The following is an 11515-nucleotide window of genomic DNA, read 5'->3' as shown; positions in this document are numbered from 1 at the left end:
GTCTTAGATGGAGAAATATTACACATGAGGTGCTGTGCTCACATAATTAACTTGATTGTGAATGAAGAGCTTAAAGAAATGAATGACTCCATTTCTAGTGTTCGCAATGTCGTGAGGTATGTTAGATCATCCCCAAGAGATTGACAAAATTTAAAGATCGTGTTGGACAAGAAAAAATTAAATGTAAAGCACTTGTTTGTTTGGATGTGGCGACTTGATCGAATTCCACTCATTTGATGCTTGATCATGCCTTGAAATTTGACAAAGCTTTGAAAGTACTAGAGGAAGAAGAATTAGATTATGTTGATTAATTCATAGAGGGGATCCTGGAAATAAAAAAGTAGGATCACCAACCATTGATGATTAGAAAAATGTTGCAATGTTTGTAAAGTTTTTTAAGGTTTTCTATGATGTCACTACAAAGATAAGTAACATGAGTTCAAATATGAAGGTTAATATGATAAATATTGGGCTTAGTGGAAAGAATTAATAAGTTGATATTCATAGCAGTGGTACTCGATCCTCGTTACAAATTGGATTACAATCATTTTGCTTTTCAAATATTTATGAAGATGCTATCGCTAAAGTGATGGTGGATAGCATAAAGAATTATTTAATTCGTGTGTATGATACTACAAGTTTTATGATAATGCTCAAGATCATCATCAATCTGAATCAAGACTCACTTCTAAATCCATGAGTATGGAGATGGACACAATTGAGAAGTGAATTTGAGTGGTTCAATATTAGTATTATCAAGATACAAACGAAGAAGAGAAAAGCAAAATTCACTTGAGTTAAAAAATGATGTGGATCGATGTTTATCTGACCCTAGTCAAGAACTTGATGATAATTTTGATGTTTTGGCATGGTGTAAAGCAAATGAGTTTAAATATAGAGTTTTATAAAAAAAAATTGTCCGAGATGCTTTGGCCGTTCTAGTGTCGACTGTATCTTAGGAATCAGCATTTAGCACGGGTAGGAGGATTTTTTATTCTTTTAGGAGTTCTTTGACACCTAAAACAGTGGAAGCTTTGATATGTACACAAAATTGGATCGGTACAAAATCGTTAGATCTTCCTTCACAACTTGAAGATTTTGAGATGTTTTCTAAGATTGAGACATGTAAATCCAAATTTATTTATTTCTATTTGTTAAGATGTATTCTATACTGTTATATCACACTTTATATTTTATTTTTTCAGATCATTTAAGACCCTCAACCTCCACCAATGTCATGCATGAATAATTGTTTTTCAATGTGAGTAAAATATTTGAAGTTACAATATGCTTTTTTAAACAAGCTTAAAACCGTATGTAACTAACTTTCAACATGCTATTTTTATTTTGCAGTAATTAAGAATCCAAAAGAGGGTTGGATAGTTTTGCATTTTTAGGCATTTTGTTCCATGTTGTAACTTTGGAATTGATTCATTGAATATTCTTTACATATTTATAGGTGAATTTTTAAGCATTTTGTGGAATGATTATAGACGGTGAATGTAAATGATTTAATTAGATGCGGTAACTTTGGAATTAATTTATTGCATGATACTTTTAATCTAGAAGCTTATAGGTGGTAATTATTTTATCATTTTAGGTCATACAAATTAATTTTTTTTAATTCTTTTGAATCAACCCAAACCCAACCCGAAAATAGAGAGTTGGGTTGGGTTGGGTTACCAATCCAACTAACCCGAACTTTTTGGTTGGGTCAAAAAAATCCTTCAACCCAACCCAACTCGGACCATGTACACCCCTAGTGGCTATCCTCATTGACATGTCTAGTATTGACAAGTTGCAATCAAGATCAACCCAAACATCTCACACCGCAGTTCAGGAGAAGAGGACAGACTAGAGCCACCCCAAAACTGGTAGACCTCCCCGTAGCAGCATTGATAAGTGGGGGAAAGCTCCGACGCAGAACAAAACAATTTTTCTTAATTTCCGGCGTCCTCACCTGGGGAAGTGTAGAGTAGAAACATACACATGCTACAGATGTGGCCAAACAGAGCACTTTGTAGCAGATTGCCCTTAGAAGTATCAGAGGAGCCGAGGTGCTCAACATCAGCATGGTTGAGCTGTATCCCATGCAACCAAAGCTAGGCAAGCTGACGAGCCTGACGCAGTTATACAGGTACACTACCTATCTTCGGTCATTTTACCTTGGTGTTATTTGATTCGGGTTCTACACATTCTTTCGTATATGAAGAATTTGTAGAGCTAGCACATCTAGAAAAGGAACCCTTAGAGATCACCCTATCAGTGTCTACTCCTACTCACAAACTATTGATGGCTACTCATAGGGTTAAGGAAGGTTGTGTAACAGTGTCAAGACATGTCATAAGAGCCGCACTTATAGTGTTAAGCATGCAAGACTTCAATGTCATCTTGGGTATGGATTAGCTAGGCAAGAATCACGCTCTGATAGATTGTGAGACTCGAATAGTGACTCTTAGACTCCCGTCAAGGAATAGCTTGACATACAAGGGAGCCACTTCCAAAAGATCCCCAAGCGTCATAACAGCACTGAAGGCCAGGAAGATGATTCGCAGTGGCGCAAACGCATTTTTAGCCAGCATGGCCCTAGACAGCATAACGAGCAGACAGTCGCATCAATACACGTTGCACTGATTCTGTGAAGAACTTGGCCAGAAATGAAAAGATCCGAGAGTGTTCTTCCAAGAATGGTAAGCAAGAGATTTACCTTCTTTCGATGCTCAAATCTCATTTTGTATGGAAGCAAAATTCAAGAAAAAAAATACCAGAATGTAGCTTGTAACACGATCTAAAACTTTGATGAAAGAATCAACGTGATTTGAGTTCTTAATCGAAAGATATGAAAATGAGAAAATAAAAAAATCTGATAGGAAATGGGTTCCATATTGCAGTTGCAGGAGATAGAAATGATTAGCGAACCACGTGTCAACCGGCGGTAGGGTCTCCGTGTACCAAATAGACGGCAATACGCGTCGAACGTCGACAGCGACACGTGTCTGCTACTGCACTGACTTGACACGCGCTCCACTAGTCGACCCGAACCGTAGCAACCCACTGTCCATTCGAACTGGCTGACCCGAACCAAATCGTCGACCCACGACTACCGAAAGCACATGCGCGTGAAACCTGCAAGTAGACTTGAGATGTTGTTTTTTGCCCGTTCGATTTTTGTTTGCCCGATTTTTGTCCTGATTTCAATTTTAACCACGTTTTTATGTGAATAGGGATCTAATTGAGGAAAATCAATACTTTTGAACACATAACTTGCAATAGAAACGCTAAGCGAAAGGGTATGCGTCAACTGTGTAAGTCACTACACGAAACTTTGGAAAAAATACTTGTAGGAATCGCTTGAGTATGCATGCATGCTAGTTTAAGAACGTTAGATGGCTAGATTTTCCATGATATGAGCTTAGGTGATAAGATGAAGTACTATTGAAAGTTATTCATGCTTTATGCTTCCTTTAGTATGTATATGCTTATTCATGCTGAAAGAAGGATGGAAAAGTTGTGAACTCTGCGTTCCGGGTGTTGATGGACGTTATCGCCCCATTGAACATGTTTGCCTATTTTATTTTGCATGAACCGTGTATGATGTATCTAGATGTTTATGTTTGTACGCCAGATTAATGCTTGATGTTTGTACATTAGGATAATGTTTATGAAACGTTATTATGGTAAGCCTAGTGATACGTGGTTAGAGTGATAAGTTATTGAGTTTATGTCTATCCTTTCCCTAAGAGCCTAACAAATCACCACGGCAAATGAAGTACCTTAGGAGTGTTCTTAGGGTGCTAGTTGTGTGAACAGTATATAGCTTCATGGGAGTACCACGGGTTCCTGATCAGTTTTCACTGTTCCTAGCCATTTCGCATGGGAAACGTGTCTTCACGTTGTACAACCCATTATCTGCATGGGAAAGGGAGGGATCGCGCCCTCCCCCCAATAAGGGGTACTATCATGGGCCTAGAGGTACTCAGCAGACCCCTAGGTAAGATACCATATAGTCTTAGAATGCCATGCAGAGGTAGCGCCTCATAGAAAGACACCCGTCATTACAGCTCGACATAAGAACCTCTTAGGGATTAACACTCATCCATGCTATATCTTCCTTTTTCAAGTGCGTGAGGTGTCGAGTCAATAGAGGGCGTGTTGAGAGATGTGGATTGTTACAGAGGAAAGCATGTCCTAGGCGTCAGTTTGGTCTTTCTTTTTGTACACACAATTTTTCATGTTTTCATTGTCAAAAACTGGTCCCGTGTTGATTTATTTCGTATGAAATAAATTATTTTTGAAATGATGTCTTCTTTTAAGTTTTCATGCATACATACTACACGTTATTGTCATTTTTGAATCTCGACCATAGTAAAATATTGGATCGTGACAAATCTTTTCTCAAAGTAATGTGAACCAAAGAAAATGCTATTAGAAGTCACCTACCATCATAACTTTGGCTTGGCTATCATAATGAGCCTAAAAATGCCATAAACGAATTCGACAATGTTCTTCTACAATAATAAAAATGCTATTAAAGAGTATTTTTTCGCTAACAGGATGAGAAGTTTTTATAATATTAAAATTATACCATCGAAAATGAACTTTTTATCTTTTTGTATAGTGTAAAGCTAATTCTAATTAAAAGCCTAAAGATTATTTTCTCTGCGTTCTTGTGAGGATGGGGACTGAAAAAAAATATAATCTCGCCATCGACCCCATTTATCTAACGGGAAAAAATATCCCTCACTTCCTCCCTCACTCGTCCAAATATGCAATCTTCGCCCCATTTCGAAGTGAGTTCCTACAAAGCCTCAATCCGACAGGTAAAATGGATATCGAATCTGAATAACTTTTTCATTTACTCTTTTTGAAATAATTTGTTCATAACTCTTCATCTTAGTGATAATTTCAACAACCCGAGAAAAGAATTCGTAAATGAGCAAAGTGCTATGGCTACCACAAATAATGTGCAACACCATAATACCGAGTACCAGTTCGATAATAGCTTAGAGAATAAAGTAACTATTATCATCTCAAAAGTCGATATTTCTATCTTCCATAGTCTCATAGGGACCATTTCATTGGGCTTTTGGGCTTTATTTTGGAAACCCAAATCAAATTCATTCTTTGCATTTCAACTCCAAACAACACAAACATAAAACTCCCATAAAGGATCATCACAACACCCTTTCAAGAGTTTAAAACTAAAAACAAGTCTAGAATCCTTCAAGAACAGTACAAAGAATATTCAACCTTCCATTAGCAGCCTCTTGAATCACTCAGTAAAGAGGCCAAAAGGACCCATTTTGTGCCACTGAATGCAAGAAATGAAGAAGAAAAGGCATTATTTTTACTTAAATTGGTCACAAGGTTGCATGCTTTGTTGCTTCTTCATACTCTCTTCCTCCACTTTGCTTCTTCCTTCTAAAACTTCTGTAATATATATACTGCACAATTATCTATTGGGTGTTTGAGTTAAGGCTTTCACATTTCAAACCAAATCATAGTGTAAAAGGATCACGAAAAAGGATACGAATAAGTCGAGGACGACGCAAACAACGGCATCGAGCAGCCACGGCATGTTAGCTTTGATTTTATCCCATTCCGTACTTCTCACGACAATACTGCATTCATTCAACGAGAGGACGATATTAAAAAAACCCGGAATTGATATCGAGGTCGGTATCGAGAGAACGAACCTTACCTTGCTACATAAGTGGCATTGGCAACCAACGCAAACACGAACATGAGGGGATTCAGCCCCTCCACACTTCCTCTTTTGATCTGGCAAGAAAATAAAATAAATAAATTTGAGGATAATAATAAAAATTAAAAAGAATAAAAGATTCAAAATTTGATACCCACATTTAACCAAATCTGAGGGAGTCTACCACCCATGTAAATTGCAGCCATAAGCCAACCCAAGAATTGCCCAAACCCGCTATGGGTCGCATGTTCCTGTAAATACACGTTAAATAATTCAATAACCCGAAAAATTTGATGTTGGATTCAATTATAAACTTATTTGAGTTGAATTAGTTTATGGGTTCCGCTAAAACTAGATTAAGTTAAATTAAACCCACTTGAATTTATGGTTGATTTTCAAAAATAACTTTTACCTGCCGTACAATTATATCTGGTTTTGATTGAAAAATTTAGTATAACAGCTCAAACCCACCGTTAGCAAGTATTGTTAGCTTTAGCCCATTGCGTATCGCCGTTAGCCTTTCAGTATTAAAAACTAGGGAGAGGTTTTCACACTCTTATAACATGTTTCGTTCCCCTCTCCAACTGATGTAGAATCTCACAATCCACTCTCCATTAGAGGCTAGTGTCCTCGCCGGCATATTGTCTGGTGTCTAACGCTAGTACCATTTGTAACCATCCAAGCCTACCGTTAGCAAATATTGTCCGCATTAGACTGTTCTGGTACCATTTGTAACAGTCTAAACCTACCGTTAGCAAATATTGTCCGTTTCGGCCCGTTCTGGTACCATTTGTAACCATCCAAACCTACTGTTAGTAAATATTGTCCGTTTTGGCCCGTTATCGTCAGTATCACGATTTTGTAATAGCCGAAACCCACCGCTAACAAAAATAGTCTGCTTTGCCCCGTTACGTATTGTCGTTAGTCTCACGGTTTTAAAACGCGTATAGTAGAGAAGGGTTTCCACGCCCTTATAAGTAATGCTTTGTTCACTTTTCCAACCGATGTGGGATCTCACAATCCACCTCTTTGAAGACCCAACTTCCTCGTTGGCACACCGCACACTGTCTTGCTCTGACACCATTTGTAACAGTCTAAGCTCACCACTGGCAAATATTGTCCCATTAGCAAATATTGTTCATTTTGGCCCATTACGTATCGTCAGTATCACGATTTTATAACAGCCCAAACTCACCGCTAATAAATATTGTCTGCTTTGACCCATTACGTATTGTCATCAGTCTCACGGTTTTAAAACGTGTCTAATAAGGAGAGGTTTCCACACCCTTATAAGCAATGCTTCGTTCCCCTATCCAACCGATGTGAGATCTCACAATCTACCCCTTTAGGAGCCCAACGTCCTTGCTAGTACACTGCCAGTGTCTGGCTTTGATACCATTTGCAACCGTCCAAGCCCACCGCTAGCAAATATTGTCCACTTTCGCCCATTACGTAGTACCGTTAGCCTTACAATTCTAAAAAATGTTACCTAGAGAAAGGTTTTCACGTACTTATAAGCAATGCTTCGTTCCCCTCTCCAACTGAGGTAGGATCTCACATTTACAACATGAACAATTGGGTTGAGTCTAAACAATGTATCAACCCGACCCGACCCAACCCGACCCAACCCAACCAACGCAAACCACTAAAACAAATTACCCAAATCATAATTTAATTTATTTGTTAAAATGAAAATCATAAATCATAAATACTTACTTCTAAAAGCTTCCTTCCTCTAAATCCATCTGAGAAGCCTTTGCTTTGGAAAGGCAAATTTGCTGAAGCTGCCAAAAACGTGCCATAACCAACCTGAAACATGCCAAATCATTTCAATATAATAACAACCAGAGCAAAGGAACAGTAATTTTTAATTACTGAAGCTGAATGACTGAAGGTAAGTAAGAGAGGTAACCGATCGAGGAATGGGCCTCGGCTGGGTAAAAGCTGAGTTGGACGACACGGCCGCAGTTTCGGATTCATCGTCCGAAGATGAGCTGTCGTTCCCGAGGGCGGAGGGTTCGCTTTTCGGTAACCGGAGAAACGCTCTAAACGGCGGCGTATCGCTGCCGGCCAACGACCGAGCTGACGTGAAGTAGAATTCCCGGCGAGGAGTGGCCTTCGGGGAAGCTTTGGGAATTGGAATTCCGGCGTAGCTAACGCCTTTACTGCCTTTTAACGGCGTGTTTTCCTCTTCCGCCGCCTTTCATTGTCATAATACAAAACAATTACTTTTACTTTTGGTCTATTCTTTATTTTTCTTTTATTTTAATCTAATAAAAAAAAATTTAAAATTTAAAATTTTAAAAACTAAATAATTAAATATTTAAATTGACCTTACAAGACAAGACAACATATTCTTAAAATAGGTTACATAGTCAAGATTCTTAATTGTAATTATTAGGATAGTATTAAATTATAACCCTATTTTTTAAATGATCGGTTTAACCCAACCAACAAATTATCAACCAGCAAACGGGAGCAAAAAAAAAAAACAATCGAGTTAACCCAACCAAAAAATTATCAACCTGCAAATCGAGCAAATTTTCAAATCGGATTGTAATCCTATTTTTGAATAGTCGGATTAACCCAACAAATCGAGCAAATTTTTCAATCATATAATCTAACTCGTCATAAAATTTATGATTTGGGTTGAGTAATACAAATGAGTCCGATCATATAACATTATTATTCATAATTTTTAAAATAAATAAAAGAAAAAAAAAAAAAAAAGGGAATAAAACGGTACCGTTTGGTGAGATTTGGTCTTCCGGTCGCTGCGGCTTCTAGTGACGTAATCATAATAAACACTTTGCAGAACCAATACTATCGTATTCACTGTGTAAAGCTGCAGACACCCATGTCTAATCACCGTCACAAATATATATTTTTAAATTTTTAAATTTTTAAATTTTATAATATTTAGAAATTAATTACTTTTTAATTTTAAATTAGCGAAAAGGGAATTAAAAGAAGAAAAAAAGGGTACTCACCAGCGCTGTGTAGAGCTGAGTGGGGAGCTGAAATAAAAGCAAAAAAAAAAAGAAATGAGTGGAGAACAAAGAAACCAAACCGAGTTGGACCGAGTTGAACCGAGTTGGACCGAGTGACTCACCGTGGCAGGTTCCAGAAGGCAGCCCAGCAGATTAAACGCATCTCTGCCAGACAAAGAAAGAGATGAAACGGCGGCGTTTTAAGGAGAGAGAGAGAGAGAGGGAAGAGAGAGAGAAGAAGTACCCGGCGACCCAAGTGAGGAGGAAGAGGATGGAGACACCATGGCTGGACTTGGTGCGGAAATTGGTGACGATTTGAGGAATCTCAGCGAGGCCCCAACAGAGGAGACTTACAACGCCGAACCCGAACGACATGTCGTCTCTCATATTGCAAAGACAGTCCTTGAAATACGTTTCAACCCATCCCACGCATGCCTTCTGCTCCTTCACACAATACCCACCCTTCATTCTCTCTCTCTCTTTCTCTCTCTTCTTGCCACACCTCCCAGACGAAACCCCCCTCTCCTTTTAAACCCATGTTTTCCAACCAAATAATAATAATAATAAATTCCCCAAANTTTATTTTTTTTTTTTTTTTTTTTTTTTTTTTTTTTTTTTTTTATTTCTGGTTCCACGAGTCAAGCCAATGAGAAATATTGAAAGTAGCGTTACATAACTATAAGCATAGAAATCACTTTGACTTAAATATTATTGAGTTAAGAAGAATTGATGATTAGTCGCATCCTTGTACATTTTAAGATAAGTCTGAGAGACCTATAACTTGAGATAGGAAGAATTGAAGATTAGTCGCATCCCTATTGTATACTTTAAGGCTCAGGCCTAGACATGATTTGCCTAATAGTCCTACAAAATTTAGGTGAGACGAGTTGATGACTAGTAGCATATTTATAGTATATTTTAATGTTAGGTTAAAATATAGTTGAATTGTAACTCTATTTTAAAATAATTATTATAAGAAATAAAAAAGAGAAATAAAAAAAAATGAAAAGAAACAAAGTTGGTGGATATTCTAAAATTTATGTGTACTTTTGGGAGACAAATTTATATATCCATTAAGTTGAATATTCGTGTATTTAATCGGATATTCCTAACTTTTTTTTTTTTTTTTAATTTATTCTTCTTTTTTTATAATCCAAAGTATTCATGTTTTACCCTTTTTGTAATTTATATTTTAAATGCTAAAAAAATAAATAGATTTCAAACTTAAATAATGAATTTAAAATCCCTAATAATTCAAACTTTTCTTTTAAAAATAAAAAGAATAGGATAGAGAAAAAAATAAATTAAATAGAAGGGCCATTTTGTAATTTCATCCTTTTATATGGGAATTTTTTTAAAAAAATTAACTTAAATACAATAAAATTAATAATTTAAATTTTGAATCTCGTATTGGCACTAAAAATGTGAGTCGGTTTATATTTTTTAATTATTTAAAAAAAAAAAAGGGTATGAAGTGGAAGTGTGTGGTGGGAATATTCTTCGTTTATATTTGAAGCTACAAATAATGGTGGCGTTGTGTTGATAAGACTTGAAATAAATGCTCTCTCTCTCTCCTCTCTCTCTCTCTCTCTCTCTCTCTCCTCTCTCTCTCTCTCTCTCTCTCTCTCTCTCCCTCATCTCAATTGACGGTCAACATTTTTTCACTTATTTATTTATCAAATTATGTTATATTTTTCAATTGTCATCATGTTGCCATTTCCTACTTTGGGTTACTTTTTGTGATAATCTTTTTAAATGTTCAAACTCAATTTTTCTTTGAAAAGGGAAAAAAAAAGGAAGAACATGAGGAGAGAGATTCCATCGAAGAACATTTTGCACCATAAAGCCTTCGGTAGACTTCGGTTTCTAGAGGTCTCGAACAACTTCTCTTTAATTGAGATTCGACTCCTTCTTTAGAGCTCTCAAACAAAGTACATTGTGAGGTTTGATTCCTTTAGGATTCTATTAACATAGCTACGTTATGATAAGGACATGTTCTGATACACTAATGGAAACAACAAATCTTCGCATTGATATGATATGGGCTCTCATGATTTTACTTTTGGTTTCTCAAAATGCGTCATACGGAGGTAGTGTCTCTTACTTATATATTTATCATCTTCCCCTTAATTAACCAATGTGAGATTACGACGATCTTCAACAATCCTCTCCTTTAACATAGTACGTCATTCAGCCTCCCTGACAATTCCTTTATCTCTGGAGTTCTCGAACAAATAATACTATTGTGCCTCCATGACAACTCCTTCTTCACTGGAGTCCTCCATCAAAATACATTTATTCGTCTAGCACCATCCTAAATGGTTCCTCTTCTCTAGAGCAGATTGGTAATCCAATAAAGCTCTACCGTGAATCTTCCCTAAGAATGCACCTTCGAAACTCACACAGACATCTTTGATACTCATAATTTCTTTGTTCGTGTCACACTATGACTACGAGGCTCACAGCTTCTTTGTTTGACACTTGAGAATTCTATTGATATGACTAGGATAAGATAATGGCACCACTGATAGGAACAATGAATCTCTACGTTGGTATGATATTGTCCACTTTCAGCATAAGTCCTCATGGCTTTACTTCTGATTTCCCCAAAAGACTTCATATCAATGGAGATCATGTCCTTTACTTATATCCTCATGAGCTTTCCCTTAATTAGTTAATGTGAGACTCTGAAATGCAAAGTATAAATCTTGTCTTCTTTGGTTTTAGTCAAGAGGATCGAGTTTAACACAACGGTGTAGTTGGCGTGTTTGGAGAATGAATAAGGCTCTCATTTGCTGGAAAAAAAAAAAAAAAAAAAAAG

The 11515-nt window shown here is 36.8% G+C and overlaps 1 protein-coding gene across 1 annotated transcript; it reads right to left on the bottom strand.

Annotated features, from left to right (window-relative positions):
* Nucleotides 1-5051: 5051 nt before the first annotated feature.
* LOC111434880 (probable vacuolar amino acid transporter YPQ3) lies at nt 5052-9206 on the bottom strand. The gene is made up of 10 exons (XM_023072203.1): nt 8939-9206; nt 8817-8859; nt 8695-8721; nt 8451-8549; nt 7617-7904; nt 7421-7513; nt 5863-5955; nt 5702-5781; nt 5531-5621; nt 5052-5456 (listed from the first exon to the last, which is right to left on the bottom strand). The coding sequence occupies exons 1-10, from the start codon at nt 9160-9162 to the stop codon at nt 5361-5363; spliced, it is 1134 nt and encodes a 377-aa protein (XP_022927971.1). The 5' UTR covers nt 9163-9206; the 3' UTR covers nt 5052-5360.
* Nucleotides 9207-11515: the final 2309 nt, after the last annotated feature.

This window comes from Cucurbita moschata, unplaced genomic scaffold (assembly GCF_002738365.1).
Source record: "Cucurbita moschata cultivar Rifu unplaced genomic scaffold, Cmos_1.0 Cmo_Scf00047, whole genome shotgun sequence".
Taxonomy (NCBI): domain Eukaryota; kingdom Viridiplantae; phylum Streptophyta; class Magnoliopsida; order Cucurbitales; family Cucurbitaceae; genus Cucurbita; species Cucurbita moschata.
Note: the sequence above shows the minus strand (reverse complement) of the source record. Positions and strands in the feature narration are given on the sequence as shown.